The 19,731-nt window shown below is 37.3% G+C and overlaps 2 protein-coding genes across 2 annotated transcripts; one reads left to right on the top strand and one right to left on the bottom strand.

Annotated features, from left to right (window-relative positions):
- Nucleotides 1–2,905: 2,905 nt before the first annotated feature.
- LOC127091246 (uncharacterized) lies at nucleotides 2,906–3,886 on the top strand. Its single transcript, XM_051029827.1, has 2 exons — nucleotides 2,906–3,100; nucleotides 3,302–3,886. Exons 1-2 carry the CDS (start codon nucleotides 2,906–2,908, stop codon nucleotides 3,884–3,886), a joined length of 780 nt encoding a protein of 259 aa, XP_050885784.1.
- A 7,294-nt stretch (nucleotides 3,887–11,180) lies between these two features.
- Nucleotides 11,181–12,546, bottom strand: LOC127096758 (uncharacterized). The gene is made up of 3 exons (XM_051035309.1): nucleotides 12,071–12,546; nucleotides 11,953–11,997; nucleotides 11,181–11,382 (listed from the first exon to the last, which is right to left on the bottom strand). The coding sequence occupies exons 1-3, from the start codon at nucleotides 12,484–12,486 to the stop codon at nucleotides 11,325–11,327; spliced, it is 519 nt and encodes a 172-aa protein (XP_050891266.1). The 5' UTR covers nucleotides 12,487–12,546; the 3' UTR covers nucleotides 11,181–11,324.
- Nucleotides 12,547–19,731: the final 7,185 nt, after the last annotated feature.

The raw sequence follows: 19,731 nt of genomic DNA, 5'->3' as shown, positions 1-19,731 counted from the left end.
CTTGATTAATATTATTTGACACTGACCTTTTATTAATTGGGAAATTTTGGTAACACTAATAACAGGTCAATTGCTCTAGTATAACAAATATTAAAAGTGTAGTATCGCTTGGGATATTTGTTACTACTAATAATCTTTTCTAACCATACAAATCTAGTGGAAAATGGTGGCCACATGTTTCTATCCAATACCCACCAACCTTGTATACCACTTCATTTCCTCTAGTTATCAGTAGAATCATTAGCAGGGAAGGATATTGGGAGAAAAGAAGGAAACTTGGAAAGAGGAAGGAACTAGGAGGAACAAGAAGACTGAGGTCATCATCATCTCATCTCTTAATCTCTTCTCTTTATAAGGTGGGTTCTAGGTAGAACTTTAGATTTAGAAGTTAGGGTTTGATGAACTATGGAATTGATAGTATGATAGATGATATTATAATGAGTTTCTTCATGAATCATGTGAACCTCCATTGATGATACTTCTATATGTGTTCTTGTATTTGTTAGGTTTTTGTGATATAATAATGTGGTTGTTGCTTTGATTGTGTTCATGATTGTTAGGGAAAATAAGAATATACACGTGGTAAGGTGTTTTTGATGTGTTTTCATGATTATGTTAAGAGATTGGTTGCTAGAAATGAAATAAATATTATGCAGGTTGAAAACATAGTTGTTGCAGAAGAAAATTTTGGATATGTGCAAGGACCAATCGATTGGTCCTGGAACTTTTTCCAGACCAATCGATTGGGTAGAGCTTCTGAGTTATGAAGAAGTGAAAAATGTTTGGGACCAATTGATCGACCCTTGGTGACAATCGATTATATTCTCTTTCTGTATTGAAGAAAATGAAAATTTTCAGGAACCAATCGATTGACATTGGACTCCAATGGATTGCATGGACTTACTGACTTTGAAAATTGGAAATTCATTCAGCTGTTAATCGATTAACACTTAACATCGATCAATTGATACTTTACATTCTTTGAAAAATAGAAATGTGAGATAGACCAATCAATTGGGCCTCCCTAACTAATCGATTGGATAATTCCTAAAACTCCAAATTTCATTTCTCTAATGTTCCTAAATGTATTGCATCAATTATTAATCACTTGTCATGTTATACTTGTATTGAATTAATGTAAAATGTGAGAATTGCATGTTTAATCAAGTGACTTAACTTAGTGATCTATCTTAGGCTATAACTTAGACATAAAACTTAGATAACATTAAAAAATGACATTCATTCATACGATACCTATGTGAGGGTTGTGAGTGGATGGTTGTTATAGTTGAGAGTTAGACGCCTTGTATGGAAGATGCGTTGTTATTATATGTTATAGGTGAATGAAGTCACCTGGTGATACATGAATCCAGTTATGTTTTGAGGAATTAATCACGTATTCAGAATGTTTTACCCTGGATGGTGTACATCCCTATTTGAGATGCTTAGATGAGTAAGCAATGGGGTGTGACTTCAATGGTTCGTGCCTCAATTGGGTTTGAGCCCTAACCATGGCGGACATGGGGGATAGGCGGACACCAAAGTGAGTTAGAGGCCCATATGGTGAAAGATACTCTAAGTGGATTAGAGTTCCATATGGGTGACATTCATTTGGATTGAGCTTGAGACTCATAGAGGACTCGATATCCACCATGAAAGTCAAATCCTACGAGCATGCATGAACTAAGCTTGCCCTAGACGTAGATCCACTAAGGGATTGATGTTCCGTGAATCTGAATAGTGACTTATTTGAGTTTTGAGATCTTAGGAGCATGTTGCCATACATTTCGATACTTTTCCCTATCACTTAAGTGTTCCTTCCTTTGTTGACTTAAGTTAGATATTGATTAGAAAACTCTGTAGAGCCGAGTGGACCCATAAGATAAGGAACCCACTGGGATTATCATCTCACCTCATGTTGTTGATTATTTTCAGGTAGTTCTGACCAGGTGAAGGGTAAGGAGAAGATAGCATGATGTCCTTGCTTATCTGATGTTTTGGATTGGCTTTTCCACTTTGTAGATATTTTTGGGATCATTCTACAATGATCTAGTTCCTAGTTTTATTTTGGTCACCTTTGTGTATATTTAGTGCCAAGTAGTGTTTTCTTTTGGGCATGTAATATGTAAACTATTTCCACTAGGCACTTATGTATTTTAGTACTAGTATTACACTATGTATAATATGTATTCTATACATATATTACATGTAGGTGTTACAATTTGTATCAGAGGAGGTCGTATCCTCGACCTAGCCATGAGATATTATAAGTATTTCTTTCTGCCTCATATGTGGGTTGTCATCATTGTTCTTGATCTTATATTCATAGTATTGAGCCTGATCAACTTAATTCTATTTGTATGACATTTAGGATCAAGGCTGACAGACGCAGAGGTCGTGGTAGACATAGAACTCAAAATTCAGATTCAGAAACACGAAGTGGTATGAAAGTTTCCAATGGCCTCAATTTGTGCAACAGATGCAACAACAACATAACCAATTCATTCATCAGATGATGCAACAATTGAATGGTAGTCTTCATCCTCAAGGGGTTCCATAAGAAGTTGCAGGTGGTAGTGTCCGAGATTTCTTTCTTATGAATCCTCCTGAGTTCCATGGTGGATTAAATCCTGTGAAGGCTCATGTGTGGGTAACCAGCATGGAGAGGATTTTTCAGATAGTGCATTATAGTGAATAGAATAAAGTTGTGTTTGTTTCTCACATGATGATGGGTCCTATTGTGAGGTGGTGGGAAAGTGCTTCGACTCTTATGACCAATCAAGGAGTACCTAGGGATTGAGAGCATTTTAAGACCACTTTTCTGGATAAGTATTTTCCTAGCTCTTTGAGGACTCAGAAAGAGTTTGAGTTTCAACAGCTTAGACAAGGTATTATGTGAGTAGTTATGTATGTTAAGAAGTTTGAAGATATGGCTGCTTATTCTAGACAGGCCGTGTATACACCAAATGAGATGTGGAAAATTGGTAAGTTCCTTTTTGGTTTAAGAAGTGAAATTTCTCATAGTATTTCTCAGAGAGAATTCACTACTTATGCTGCATTGCTAAGGCAATGCTATGTGGCTGAGAATAGTTTGAAGAAGGTTTAGAAAGAAAGAGATCAGTATAGGATTGGACAGAAGGACCAGGGAAGGCCAGGTAACCAGTTTAGGTCTAGACCTCAATATTTCAAAGGAAAACAAGTGCAACATACAAGACCTAACCATCCCCCGCAATGTCAAGTATGTAAGAAGTCTCATTTCGGAAGATGTGTTGGAAGTGTGATTAGGTGTTTTACTTGTCAGAGGGAGGGACACATGGCTAGGGATTGGCCTCAGGATAAGAATCAGATGCAAGGGAGGAACATCGATCGAGTTTATACCTTGGATGCAAGGAAGGCTAAGAGCAACAATGCTTTGATGGCTGGTACAGGTCTCTTCAATGGTCATCCCTATTTTGTATTGTTTTATTATGGGGAAACATACTCTTTTGTATCAATTAAATGTATGAAGCATCTTGGCTTGCAAGCAATTCCTTTATCTCCTCCTATGGTGGTTACTACCGCCATGTGTGATGTGGTTGAGACACCGTTAATTTGTGAAAATTGTTCGCTTTCGGTGAATGGTAGAATTTTCCAGATTGATCTTATTTGTTTACCACTTAAGAAGGTTGATGTGGTCTTGGGGACGGATTGGCTTTCCGCCAATTCAGTGTTTATTGGATGTGAAGAGAAGTTAATCATGATTCCATATAGTGAAGCTACTCCAAAGGATGTATTAACTACTATCTTGGAAGGTACGGTTGACATGGTTAATTTCTTATTTGAGAAGGAAAAGTCAGTTCTCTTGGTTCTCACCAAGGAACCTAGTGACAATCTGAAAGTTACATAAATTCCCATTGTTTGTGAATTTCCAGAAGTTTTCCCTGAGGATGTCACCTCTCTTCCTCCTGAAAGAGAAGTGGAATTCTCTATTGATCTGATACTTGGGATGGATCCAATCTCCATTTATCCGTATCATATGGCGTCACTCAAGTTGAAAGAGTTGAAGGATCAATTGGAAGAGTTATTAACCAAGCATTTCATCTGACCTAATGTCTCACCATGGGGAGCTCCAATGTTACTAGTGAAGAAGAAAGATGGTAGTATGCAATTGTGTATTGATTATCGCTAGTTGAATAAAGTCACCATTAAGAACAAGTACCCCCTGCCAAGGATAGATGATTTGCTAGATCAACTGAAAGGAGCATGTGTGTTCCCGAAGATTGATTTATGGTTGGGCTATCATGAAATCAGAGTTAAGAATTTGGATGTACCAAAGACTGCATTCAGAACCCGATATGGCCATTATGAGTTTCTTGTAATGCCTTTTGGTGTGACGAATGCCCCTGCTATTTTCATGGACTATATGAATCATATATTTCAACCTTACTTGGACGCGTTCATGGTGATCTTTATTGATGACATTCTTATTTATTCTCGTACTCAACAAGAGCACGAAGAATATCTAAGGACTGTTATGTCAGTACTGCAAGAGAAGCAACTTTTTTCCAAGTTAAGTAAGTGTGAATTTTGGATGAATGAAGTGAGGTTTCTTGATCATGTTATATCACAAGGAGGAGTATCAGTGGATCCATCTAAATTCGAAGTAGTTATTAATTGGGAAAGACCGAAGAATGCTTCCGAAGTCAAAAGTTTCTTAGGTTTGGCAAGTTACTATCGAAGATTTACTAAAGGATTTTCTCAGTTAGCTTTACCAATGACTAGACTTACCCGGAAGGAATTTTTTTAAATGGGATTCGAAGTGTGAACAAAGTTTCATGAGTTTTAAGGAAAGACTAACAACTGCTCCTGTTTTAATCATCATTGATCCTAGTAAGTCTTATGAAGTACTTTGTGATGCCTCTAAGAAAGGATTAAGAGAGGTGTTAATGCATAGTGGTCAAGTTGTAGCATATGCCTCTCGTCAGTTGAAGAATCATGAAGAGACTTATCCAACTCACGATCTTGAATTATCCGCTGTTGTTTTTACATTGAAGGTGTGGCGACATTACTTGTATGAAGTACGTTTTGAGATGTTTAGCGACCATAAGGTTTGAAATACTTGTTTGACCAAAAAGAGTTAAACATGAGACAGAGGAGATGGATGGAGTATTTGAAAGATTTTTATTTTGAGCTTAAGTATCGCCCAAGGAAAGCGAATAAGGTTGCAGATGCCTTAAGTCATAAAGAGATGCATAAAGCTGAGTTGATGATGTTAGAGCATACATTGTTGGAAAAGTTCCAAGATATTAACCTTCAGTTTAATTGGATGAAAAACGGTGTGATAATGAGAAATTTGAATGTTACTTCTAGCCTAAAGGAAGAAATCCAGCAAGGACAAATGATAGATGAGAAGTTGCAAGAGATGTCGACTCAACCAGGTTTCACTCAATCACCAGATGAAGTTGTTCTTTTTAATCAAAGGATTTGTGTCCCGAATGATGTCGAACTGAAAAGAATTTTTTTAGAGGAAGCCCACAAGGGAGCATTTACCATACATCCAGGTTTATCGAAGATGTATTAATACTTAAAGAAGGACTACTTGTGGCCTGGAATGAAAAAGGATATTGCATAGTATGTGTTAGAATGCATAGTGTGCCAACAAGTAAAGATTGAACATTATAAGCCAGGTGGTTTATTGCGACCCTTAGAGATTCCAGTTTGGAAATGGGATAGTATTTCAATGGATTTTGCAGTAGGGTTACCTCGGACCCAAAATGGTTCCGATTCAATATGGGTGATTGTGGATCGGTTAACTAAGTCCGTGCACTTCTTGGCTGTGGAAACTACTTATAAGGCAAGTCACCTTGCACGGTTGTTCATTTTAGAAATTGTAAGACTGCATGGTGTCCCAACTAGTATTGTGTCTGATAGAGATCCAAAGTTTACTTTAAGATTTTGAAGAGCATTTCAACAAGCTATGGGATCAAAGTTGTGTTTGAGTACGTATAATCATCCTTAGACAGATGGTCATACTGAGAGGACGATATAGACACTGGAGGATATGTTAAGAGCTTGTGTACTTGTAAGTGGAGGAAACTAGAAGGAGCTCTACCCAATTGATTGAATTTGCATACAACAATAGTTACCATGCAAGTATCAGGATGGCCCCTTATGAAGCCTTGTATGGACGGAAATGTGGAACACCCTTGTGTTAGACAGAAGTTGGTGAAGAAAGAATTTTAGGACCGAAGATTATTCAAGAGACTACAGAAAAGATAAGGATGGTTCGTGATAAGATAAAGAAAGCACAGGAATGCCAAGAGTTACGCAAATAACATAAGAAGGCCATTAGAATTTAACGAAGGTGATCATGTATTTTTAAAGGTGACCTCGAGATTGAGACCGAAGGGACCGTTTAAGTCACATAAGTTAAGTACGAGATACGTAGGACCATACTAGATTATAAAGAGGATTGGTGAAGTAGCTTACAGATTAGCATTACCACCTTTTTTTATCAGAAATGCATGATGTTTTTCACGTATCTCAACTTCGAAAGTTCATTCCAGATTCTCTCCAGCCTATTCTTCCATATTCAGTGGAAGTAAAAGCAAACCTAACCTTCGAACCTCAACTAAGTCGTATTGTAGGACGGGAAACTAAGGTATTGAGAAATAAGGAGATCCCTGTTGTTAAGGTATAGTGGGATGGATCACATCTGAGCGATGCTACTTAGGAACTGGAGTCTAAAATGCGAGAAGTTTACCCTTATCTCTTCCAAGTAATACTTAAATTCAAGGACAAATTTTATTTTAAGGGGGGAGGATGTAATACCCCGTATTTCCTTAAATACTCAAATTCATATTAATTGAGATCAACTGAGTTCCTATATGCTCTAAAAGTTATCAGTTGGGATAAATAAAGTGAATAGTGAATTCAAATTGACTTGATTAATATTATTTGGGACTGACCTTTTATTAATTGGTACATTTTGGTAACACTAATAACATGTCAATTGCTCTAGTAGAACAAATACTAAAAGTGTAGTATCACTTGGGATATTTGTTACTACTAATAATCTTTTCTAACCACACAATCCTAGTGGAAAATGGTGGCCACATGTTTCTATCCAATACCCACCAACCTTGTGTACCATTTCATTTCCTATAGTTATCAGTAGAAACATTAGCAGAGAAGGAGATTGGGAGAAAAGAAGGAAACTTGGAAAGAGGAAGGAACTTGGAGGAACAAGAAGACTGGAGTCATCATCATCTCATCTCTTAATCTCTTCTATTTCTAAGGTGGGTTCTAGGTAGAACTTTAGATTTAGAAGTTAGGGTTTGATGAACTATGGAATTGATAGTATGATAGATGATATTATGATGAGTTTCTTCATGAATCATGTGAACCTCCATTGATGATGCTTCCATATGTGTTCTTGTATTTATCGGATTCTTGTGATATAATGATGTGGTTGTTGCTTTGATTGTGTTCATGATTGTTGGGGAAAATAAGAATATACACGTGGTAAGGTGTTTTTGATGTGTTTTCATGATTATGTTAAGAGATTGGTTGCTAGAAATGAAACAAATATTATGCAGGTTAAAAACATAGTTGTTGCAGAAGAAAATTTTGGATATGTGCAGGGACCGATCGATTGGTCCTGGAACTTTTTCCAGACTAATTGATTGGATAAAGCTTCTGAGTTATGAAGAAGTGAAAAATGTTTGGGACCAATCTATTGGCCCTTAGTGACAATCAATTGTATTGTCTTTCTGTATTGAAGATAATGAAATTTTGCAGGAACCAATCGGTTGACATTGGACTCTAATCGATTGCATGGACTTACTGACTTTGAAAATTGGAAATCTATTCAGCAGTCAATCGATTGACACTCAGCATCAATCGATTGATCCTTTGCATTCTTTGAAAAATAGAAATGTTAGATATACCAATCTATTGGGCCTCCCTAACCAATCGATTGGCTCATGCCTAAAACTCCAAATTTCATTTCTCTAATGTTCCTAAATGTATTGCATCAACTATTAATCACTTTTCATGTTATACTTGTATTGAATCAATGTAAAATGTGAGAATTGCATGTTGAATCAGGCGAGTTAATTTAGTGATCTATCTTAGGCTATAAGTTAGACATAAAACTTAGATAACATTAGAAAATGACATTCATTCGTATGATACCTATGTGAGGGTTGTGAATGGATGGTTGCTATAGTTGAGAGTGAGGCGCCTTGTATGGAACATGCATTGTGTTGTATGTTATAGGTGAATGAAGTCACCTGGTGATACATGAATCCAATTATGTTTTGAGGAATTAATCACGTATTCAGAATATTTGACCCTGGATGGTGTACATCCCTATTTGAGATGCTTAGATGAGTAAGCAATGAGATGCGACTCCAATGATTCGTGCCTCAATTGGGTTTGAGCCCCAACCATGGCGGACATGGGGGATAGGTGGACGACAAAGTGGGTTAGAGACCCATTACGGTGAAAGATACCCTAAATGGGTTAGAGTACCATATGAGTGACAATCACTTGGATTGAGCTTGAGACTCATAGAGGACCTGGTATCCACTGCGAAAGTCAAATCGTACGAGCATGCATGAAACTGAGCTTGCCCTATACATAGGTCCGCTTAGAGATTAATGTTTCGTGAATCTGAATAGTGACTTATTTGAGTTGTGAGAACTCAGGTGCATGTTTCCAAACATTGCGATACTTTTCCCCATCACTTAAGTCTTCCTTCCCTTGTTGACTTAGGTTAGATATTGATTAGAAAACCTTGTAGAGTCGAGTGGACCCATAGGATAGGGAACCCACTGGGATTATCATCTCACCCCATCTGGTTGATTATTTTTCAGGTAGTTCTGACCATGCGAATGGTAAGGACAAGATAACATGATGTCCTTGCTTATCTGATGTTTTAGATTGACTTTTCCGTTGTTTAGATATTTTTGGGATCATTCTACAATGATCTAGTTCCTAGTTTTATTTTGAGCACCTTTGTGTATATTTGGTGCCAAATAGTGTTTTCTTTTGGGCATGTAATATGTACACTGTTGCCACTAGGCACTTATGTATTTCAGTACCAGTATTACATTATGTATAATATGTATTCTAGACATATATTATATGTGGGTGTTACCCATAGCTATCTTCAGAGTATGGCTTTTATAATTTGATTTCGTTCAAACCTTACTTCAAACTTTCCTTTGATTTGAAGTTTTCTTTCCATTCGCCTTTGCTGTATTTTGAGTTGACAATTATAGTTGACTTCTTTCAAACTCTTCAACTATCAGAGTTATCTCCAGACAAGCAATTAATGTTCCTAGATCATAATCTGCATTTTCTCTTTTTATTTAGATTTCACTATGATCTTTAAGTATCTACACACTTGACAAACAGTTAGTGTACAAAATTGTTCTTTTACACTTTGTTATCATCAAAACATAAATGTATGTATATGTAAAACCAAACTTATTCTTACAGTTATGAATAATTAAGATGATGCAGTGAATGGTTAAAAGGCACAAATTGAAATAGAATAATACATGAATGATCAATATGGTGCAATGAATAATGAATAGGCGCGTGCTGAAACCGCTCAAAACATAAATGATTTAATAAGATGAAGTGAATGATGAATATGTGTATGTTTAAACTGAAGAAAACATGAATGATCTTGAAGATGCAGTGAATGAAGAGGCACTTATTGAAACTGAAAGTGATGATGATATTGAAGATGAGATTAACAAAAAAGATATTGTAATTAATGTAAGATTTGAAAACTATGATGAATACAATGGTGAATTTTTGGAATTTAATTTATCCTCAACTTCATGTTCAAATAACGTAAGATCATTATTATGTTTCATGACTAACCACATGTGTAGAAAGAGTATTATATATAATTTTTACCTTGTGATTTAGGCTATACAAATTTTCACGAACTTTGAATTTTTGCATTGCCATACGGAGAACATCATTGTCTCTCAAACAAAGGAACATCTATTCAATTTCAAAGTAGCCATGACAATATCTACAAAATGCATAATGTTAAAGAAATGTGGTTGGATCTGACTCAACATTATAAAACCAACTTGTAAGATGAAAATTGTCCCCCACTTATATACACATGTTTAGATCATATATTATTGGATTGGAGACTCTTAACACGCTCCCTCACGCTAAGAGCTAAACATCTGAAGCGTGGAAATAAATGGTGGATGATCCGATAGGGGAAATCTAATAGCAGGTGGCTCACTAGATCTTAAAACAGGCTCTTGATACCATGATAAGATATATAGTTGTGTCTAACTCAATCTACAAAATCGACTTGTAAGATGATAATTGCTCCCACTTATACAAACATGTCCCAACCATATATTATTCGAAGAGAGACTCTTGACACACACAAATAAAATAATAACTAACATATCTTTAAATGAATGATGCATAACACACGTCCTTGCTTTTTTTTATATTGAAATTTATGTTCTCGTGTCGCTTGTTGAAATTAGAAGTAAGTTTCAACGAGTGTGCATGTGTCTTAATGGTAAAGACTTCAGTCTTGAGAGTTTACTCATCACAAAATCTCAAGTTTGAATTCTATTAGATACAAATTACTTATAAAAAAAAGTCCAACTAAGCAAATGCACACCCACTAAATAAAAAAAATACAATTCAATATTTGATTCAACATTCATATACGTATATAATAATTCAACAAAAATATTTTCTTACTCAATCTACAACTTTTACAAAAGAAAAGTTGCAAATTGTTAGCAAATATTCTCATGACACAACTATCGGCTCTTAGCGCATCCAAAAAAACTAAATTTTTGTTATGATAAAAAAAATTAAATTAAATATCTCTATTTATATTAACTTTATTTTCTCTTCTCACTGGTTCGACACAGAAGAATATCCACTTTAGAAAAAAAATTAACTTTATTTTCTCTTCTCATTGCTCGAAACAGAAGAATATCCACTTTAGAAAAAAAACATATGTATAAGAAAATATGCTATCCTATAAAATCTTATGCTTCAACTTTCATATCGCATACCACTTTCATTTAAAATAGGAGTCATCTCTATTTTGTGTCCATGGATATGAGAAAATAACAGCAACAAAAATAAGTGAGTTTAAATTAAAAAAGGAATTTGGTAAAAGAGTCTAAATCTGTAGTTAAATATGTAATATTATAAGAAAAATGTATAAAATGATAGAAAAGAAATGTAAAAAATATTTAAAAAAAGTAAAATAAGCGAAGCTTAGTTACATTATATAACGTTTATTAGTATCGGTAATGGATATAAATATAAATTCAAGGCATGTCGTCAGCGTTGGTCATCAAATTACAAATATCCGAACACTCCACCAAACTGCACAGAAAAGTACACGGGAGGATAAACATCAATACTCAACAAATACATTATGCTGTATATTATTTTCTTTCATCCTAGAATCAGCTAAAAGAGATAGCCATTTATTATTTAAGTAAAACTCTATTCGATGCAAAAACTAGGTTCATTTCTATAAAACTCTATTCGATGCAAAAACTAGGTTCATTTCTATAAAACTCTTGTTGCAATATCAAATATTTCGAGGTTATTTTAACTTTCCAAGCAAATGATTTTGCTCAAAATCTTAAGAAGGAAGCATTTTCACAAAGTTATCAAACTTTGAAAATGAAAATTAAAGGGATCAACGTTAGTGGAGTCTAACTAGAGGATTGGATAATGAATATCGTACAACACTTGAGAAAACCTATGATGAACTTTGATCTTGAAACTCATAGATGAGAATCTTAGTTATAACTTCAAGGGACTAAGAGACCTCATAACCAAAACAAAAACTAGAAATAATGGAATATCTCAAATCTACATAAGAATAGAAAGTGAAGTAATATTGCTATGTTAGTTTCATTTTTCAACCAAAAAGAAAAGAAATACCAGTAGTGACGAGTCCGAAAGCCTTGCTTGAAAACAACGAGTGGTCTGAAAAATTGAAGATGAGATGGGTAAAAGAAGGAAGCAGTGGCATCAAAGTATAGAAATTGATAATGCGTACCTTGTGACGTTAAGAGGGCCTTCACCAGGAGAGCCTTCGCCGCCTCTGATGCAAGTGGTAACACACTTAACCGTGCAGGATTCCGCTTTCCTCGACTTGGGTTTCTGTATTTTAGCTTTCTTACCTTCACCCGATAGAGTTTGAGGTATGTTTGACAGAGTCTCTTCCTGTTCGTAAATTGCATCGCCTGTTGCAATTGAACCTATTACCGTAGCAGCTGCCAGGAAGGTAACAAGTCTCACACTGTAATTGCGCCATTTTCTACTCACACAATCGCTCTGGGATTTGCAACTCATACTCCACTTGTTCTTCTTCTTCTTCTTCGCTTTGCAATTTTCAAAACCCCCAACGCGTAGGCAAGGCAATAAACTCGGCCCACAAATTAACATTATCTTTCTCTGCTCTCCTTCATTCATTCAGATATTCACTTTCTTTTATTTATCCTATTTAGCTTTTCTATATTCTTTATACTAGTACTTGTTTTAACTCATTGTTTGGTCCAACATAAACTACAACGAAAGAAATTTGGAATAACTGTCTTCCATCGTTTGCTTGTATTTTAATTTGTGGCTCCCACACACCTCTAATATGGAAGGAAACTACTTTTGTCAATAAAAAAAGCTAAAGACTTCCATTAATTAGTTTAGGAAGATAATATTTGATTTTCTAATACTAAAATACCACACAAACAAGTTTTAACTAAATTAAAGTCTATTTAAGTATGCTAGAAAATGCAAGATTTTTTCTGTAAATTGAGTTTAATCAACTCATCTGAGTTGTCAATCTATCTATAATATGAGACGACAAACTATTTATAAAGGTAAAGTATAATTTGGTTTAACATTCTTAAGTTTAGAAGTTATGCATGACATCATGATTATCCTTACAAATTTTAACAACTTACACACACACTTTTAACAACTCACACACAACAGACACACACACACAACACACACACACGCACGCGCACACGCACGCACGGAGAGAGAGAGAGAGAGAGAGAGAGAGAGAGAGAGAGAGAGAGAGAGAGAGAGAGAGAGAGAGAGAGAGAGAGAGAGAGAGAGAGAGAGAGAGAGAGAGAGAGAGAGAGAGAGAGAGAGAGAGAGAGAGAGAGAGAGAGAGAGAGTTTGCATTACTCTTGAATGCGAATGCATACAACACATTTATACAAATGTTACAATATGATTGAGATCCAAAACAAACAATTGCATAACAAAAAAACTACAAAACACAGGCTTGCAATTGGCTACACCATTTGGTTAACTGGTTATAACTGACAATAAAAATAAATCACTTTCAATGGTAACCGGTTAACCTCAGTCGTTAACAGGTTACAACAACTAAGTTTTGCCTTTTCTGCTATTTCAGAGGTGTTGTTTTCCTTGCTGTAACCGAATACACCCCCGTGTTAACTGGTTACCCGGCGTCTCAGAAATAAATATCCATAAACCAACTGAACCAAGGTCACCATCAGAAAGTCACCATTAGAACATGCATCTGTAGAAATCAAACCCTCCCCTCACAGGTGAATTCTAACAAGGTCATCCTAAGGCGGATAATGGTCTCGACAATCGGACAAGATACTCAATGGGTTTGCCCTTTCGGGTGTGCCGTTGCAGCTCTCATAAGATCGTCTAAACCAAAGATCCGGGAAAGAACGGTCACCGAAGTCACCAGCTCAGATGAGGTAACCCAACCAAAGTGGATACTCCACAAAGGAAGAGCTCTCTCAAAAGAACCTCGTCCGGCTTGTGGTATGTCACGTCACCAAAAACATGTTGACCTAACATGAGAGGCAACATGAGACCACGCTAATCCTAGGTGTATACTCGGGCCTGAGTTTTAGCCCCACTCAGAACACCCACCCCAAATCAGAGGAATCAACCTGTATAGAATCCAGCACAATGATAATATGATGCATGCAAACATCTATGCAAATATATGCAATCACAGTATAATAATCATAAATGCAATAAATAAAGCAGCACAAGCAACCAAAACTATCCTAAAGAGCGCTAGGATTGACTCGCTCAGGGAAGATGGACCAGCAAGAGGTCAACCTCTAAATCCCCAGCAGAGTCGCCAGCTGTCGCAACGCGAAAAACAACCTGCGGGAAAACAAACAAACAGAGCCGCCACCGTGCGTTATTTATCCCAAAGGAGGGAAAGGAAACGCTCGAGGTAAACCTGAAAAGGAAATGGTCTTACGACCGGAGATTGCAAGGATCGGGAGTCGGTTACGCGAGGGGAAGGTATTAGCACCCCTCACGTCCGTCGTACTCGACGGGATCCACGCTCAAAAGAATAGAATAAGGTTGCTGAATAACTGCTCAAAAAGAATGCACGCACACTAGAATAAAACAACAGATGGAAGAAGATGGAGGAAGGAGACTCGACAGGATGTCGCATCCTGGGCCTACGTAGTTTGTCAGAAACAAACATCAGAGTCGATGTAGTTCGGGGATATGGGAAACGGGCTCGCTAGAATATCACATCCTATGCCTACGTATCTCATCTGGAATGAGAATCAGAGCTACCGTAGTTCGGCTAACGCACGCCGAAACAAAACACAACACAAAGACGCTAAGACGTCAAAAGAAACACACAACAGGAAATGGAATGCCAATCAATGGACTTACATCCAACTCCTCACAAAACAAACAAACGGAAACCGAATGCCAATCGCTGGGCTTACATCAGACTCCAAACACACATCAAATAGGAAACGGAATGCCAATCGTTGGTCTTACATCCAACTCCTAACACACCACAAATAGGAAACCGAATGCCAATCACTGGGCTTACATCAGACTCCTAACACACACAAAAAAGAAAAAGGGTGCCCGGAGAGATCTCGCACGATCTCCTGCCTTCGTACCTCATCTGGTATGAGGATCAAGGCGACATAGTTCCCCTTAACAGGGAAGAAACTCTCTCCTAACCAGAGACCGGGAAATAACAAACTAATAGGGAGATTGACTCGAGCCTAAAAGTTGTCATGCAATCCACAATAGTCCTAGGTTGAGGTATCTGAACAGAACCTAACTCGCATAGGCAGCAAGTCAAGCAAACAGCAAATAAACAGCCAGTAAACATCGCAGGTGAACAGGTATCACACACTATATGCAAACAAGCGGCTCATACAAGGCTGGGCTTTAGTCAAGGGGTCATATCAACCTCGACAAACAAGCCAACTGGAAGGGGTATCTGACAAAGCTCTTAACCACTGACATTGACCGTCAGGGTGAGCAGATGAAAAGGTAATGAGGGTTGGACCTCATAGCTCTTAACCCAGGCCTGGGTGAGCTTCAAACAATGAAGGTGTGGGAGTCCATAATGGGGAACTCTACTCCACATGACTGACTCTATATACAAGGATCTTGGGTGTTTATTCAAAATGCATCAGCACGTAATGCGAGCAAGATGAAAGACTCAACTGAATAGCAGGGGATGGATTGCACATCCCTTCTATCTGCCAATGCCTCTTCACTTAGGAGGTCTTTACATGTAACCATGCCTCATTGAGGTCTTTAGCACAAAATTAAACAATCAAGAACATGGCCTCTTAAGGAGGGCTTCAGACAGGTGCCTGCCAAAGATAGCAGGTCTTCCAGACTACATGGAGTTAAAGAAATTACCTAAGTGGTATGCCAACCACAAGCAAAGAAAAGCAACTCAAATAATGAGTTAAAACGGCTAAAGTACCTGTAAGAAAAGCTAAACCATCAGTATTCTATTCAGACAAACAACCAACAGTTAACAGATAACAACAGACAGACAATCCCAATATGTACAACATGCAAGCCATAAGAGGCAAACACTCAAGTGATTCACCAAAGGACCTACAAAAGAACCAAAGGTTAGCAAACATAGCAAATAGCCAAGCTCAAATGATGAAGCAACATCAATCATGGAGATGAATGCTTGAACCTGAAATTCAAAGCTAAAATGTGAGTACAAACCACTAGCACCAAGGCTAGGGTCAAAGGTAGAGAAAAAAAGTCAAAACAGCAACCAATATTCAACATATAGCACATTTAATCTATCATGAACATGTCCTAAAAAGGACCAAACCAAAAGCATTAAGCAAGGTCATGTAATGAGCAAGAGGAGACAAAGGCAATTTCAAAGCACACAAATGATCATCAAGAATCAAAATGCCATATTAAAACAGAAATGAATCAAACAATCATGGAAATTTTTATGTGCACACAACATGTTAAATACAATCATCATGCCAAAAATTGGAATCAACAGAGATCAATTGGCCTAGAAATAAAAATGCACAAGTATGACATCAAATTGTGTGACACACATTGTCACACCAAACGTTTATGTGTATAAAACAGAGATGAAACATGATAAAAATACCAAACTAAGCCTCAAATGTCAAGCATCTTATTAGGAATCATCATACAAAATTTCATGGCAATTGGATCATTATTGAGCATTTCACAATAGAAAGAATGAAGCATGTCACATTTTGCACATATGATCAATCAACCAGTCACAATTCAAATTCCAGAAGTGATAAAATCATGAAATTACCACCAAAAAATAATAGACACTCATGTGAACATTTAGCAAAAAGAATGGATTAAATTGGATCAAATTTAAAATTGATATGATTTTTCAAAGTTGGCATAAAAAATGAAATAAAAATGAAGAAAGTGTAAGATGAAATTGGAGGGAAAATGAAATGTGGATTTAATTTGAAAAAGATGCAGCCGGCCAGAATCGAAGTAGGTTCATGCAAAATGAGCGCTGGGAGAAAATAACATTCAAAAAATGTTAAAGCCTGGAATCGAAGTGAGGCTTAGACCAAAACGCCGGCGTTTAACTAATGCGTTGGCAAGTCCAGTCATGGTCAATGCATATGTGGCGCTAGTCAAAAGAATGTAGGCCTATCAAAAGGCCAACAGGCAGCACATGTGGCGCTCGCGTGGCATCTACAGGGGCAAAACCCTAGCGTCAGCACTGCTAGTTGCAGGCGGCGGCTCCCACGGCCAGGCAAGGAGGAAAACACCGTCTTCTTCATGAAGACGGTGGATGAACAGTGACTTCACACAATTTTTTTTCCAGAATTTGCAAATTTATACATCCTTCGACTCGTCTTGACATGTAGATTATGAATCCAACATTATTTAGGCCTAAATCCACATATATTTTAAGAATCGAAGGAAATAAGAATGGATCTACAAACTTTAAATCCACATAACTTCTTCGTTTTTCATCCAAATTTCGTGAAATTTATATCAGAATCACCAGCATGCAAAGGCCTATCTAATCATGTGCATAAAGTCAAGAATTATTGTAGGTGCTTAATTGGCTGCATTATATGGTAAAACACTAGCTGGTTACTAATGTCTTGACCGATGTCATGACATGTATGTGTGACTACGTTGTAGTTACTGCAGGACTAGCTAACACAGGATTTATTGAATGTCAAACTGGATGCTGTGACATTCATACCTGTCAACAGATACTAAGGAATAGAACAGCTAGTGTTCTGTTAGAACTTAGTATTTATTTCCAGTCTGGTTATCAAGGAAAGACCAGACCTGGCATGAGGCCTACTGACTGAATGTCAAACTGGATGTTATGACATTCATCATTGACAACAGCTACTGAACATTAGACAGAGTGGTGTTCTGCTATACTTCAGCATGTAACTTAGTTTATTCTTCAAGAGAATAACAAAACTAACTTAAGGCCAAATGTGTAAATGTTAAGTTGGACACTTTGACATTTATTAATGTAAGCTGTTACTGTAGTATGGTCATTTTGATCATGTACAGGTCAGCAAAATTGTACAGTCTGTTTTCTGGAAAAACAGACTCAGCATATGGACCTTGATGTCAAGCTGAATGTCGTGACATTCATTCCTGACAGCATATGCTATATTGTAGGTTGTTCAGTTTTCTGTTTCAGCTTTTTCTCAGGCTATTCTTCAGGGATTCAACAGCTGAGAGAAAATCCAGGAAATCAACAACCAAGCTACATTCAATGAACCTAACAAATAGCCTATTTGTTAGTAACCTAAATGTTGAATTTATGGGAACTCGCGTGACCTTAAATTCAGGAAAATACAGGTGCAAAAGCCCAGGGTACTGCAATATAAAAGGAAGGCGTTCCTTCATTCAGTTTCAGGGATTTTGAGGCGTGAAGATTTTGTGTGTCCATCATACTTCACTGCTGTATTTTTGTGAGTCTTGTATTAGACGTATCTTGTAAGCCAAGCCATTATCAAGTAGATGATTGCTGTGGCATAGGGTGTTCATTGAGTTGTAAGTGTTGTGTCGCTCAAAGCTTTTAAGCGTGAGTGCTGTGTATCTTGATTAAAGCTGTGAAGCACAATCAAGAGTTGTTTCAAGTGTGACTTCAAGTTGTCTTTAATATTGATTAAAGGTAGTAATCACTGAGGTGATTGAGGGGGAGTGAGTAGGAACTCTGATCTTAGTGTAAGATTGAAATTGCATTGGGTAGGGATTAAGTGATAAGTTGTAAACGGGTGAGTTTAGCTTTGAATTGATACTACTGATAGTGGATTTCCTCTCTGGCTTGGTAGCCCCCAGATGTAGGTCATGTTGGACTGAACTGGGTTAACAATTACTTGAGTTATTTACTGCACTTACGTTTAAAGTTCTGCATAATTCCTGTCTGTGCAGAATTGGATGTCATAACAACCCGTGTGACATCTAAAGTCTGATAACTAGAATTTCAATTGGCATCAGAGCAGGCACCCTGCCTGTGAATTTCTGGGTGAGATCTAGGGAAGTTACTTTCTAGTACCATGGACAAGGATATAGGACACTCAAATAGACCACCCATGTTGGATGGCTCTAATTATGATGACTGGAAGCCTCGTATGATAGCCTTCTTAAGGTCTCTAGATAGCAAAGTCTAGTGAGCTGTCAACAAAGGATGGGAACATCCAACGAAGACAGGTGAGGATGGAGTCAGTGTGCAGATCCCTGAAGAAGAGTGGGACAAGGAGCAAGAGGCATTAGCTCTTGGAAATTCCAAGGCCTTGAATGCATTGTTCAATGGAATAAGTAAGAACATCTTCAGGCTGGTGCACCACTGTGAACTAGCTAAGGAAGTTTGGGATACCCTCAAGGTAACTCATGAAGGTACTTCCAAGGTGAAGATGTCCAAACTTCAGATGCTGACCACCAAGTTTGAAAATCTGAGGATGAAAGAGGATGAGACTATTCATGACTTTCACATGAATATTCTTGAAATTGCAAACACCTCTGGTGGACTAGGTGAGAAAATGGCTGAAGAGAAACTTGTAAGAAAGATTCTCAGGTCCTTGCCTAAGAGATTTTCTATGAAGGTCACAGCCATAGAGGAGGCGCAGGACATCTGCAACATGAAGGTGGATGAGCTCATTGGTTCTCTCCAAACCTTTGAAATGGGCTTGGGTGAGCATGCTGAGAAGAAGAACAAAAGTATAGCTTTTGTATCTAATGCTGAAGAGGAGTCAGAGGCAGGATATACTGGAGGTGATGAAAGTATATCAGAAGCCTTAGCCATTCTTGGGAGACATTTCAACAAGTTCGTGAAGAAGATTGATCAAAGAGGTAGACCTAATGTCAAGAACATCCCGTCTGACATTAAGAAAAGAGCAACTTCTGATGAGAAGTTCAATCACGGCA

This window comes from Lathyrus oleraceus, chromosome 6 (genome assembly GCF_024323335.1).
Source record: "Lathyrus oleraceus cultivar Zhongwan6 chromosome 6, CAAS_Psat_ZW6_1.0, whole genome shotgun sequence".
Taxonomy (NCBI): domain Eukaryota; kingdom Viridiplantae; phylum Streptophyta; class Magnoliopsida; order Fabales; family Fabaceae; genus Lathyrus; species Lathyrus oleraceus.
The sequence above is the reverse complement of the archived record's forward strand: the minus strand, read 5'-3'. Positions and strand labels throughout refer to the sequence as shown.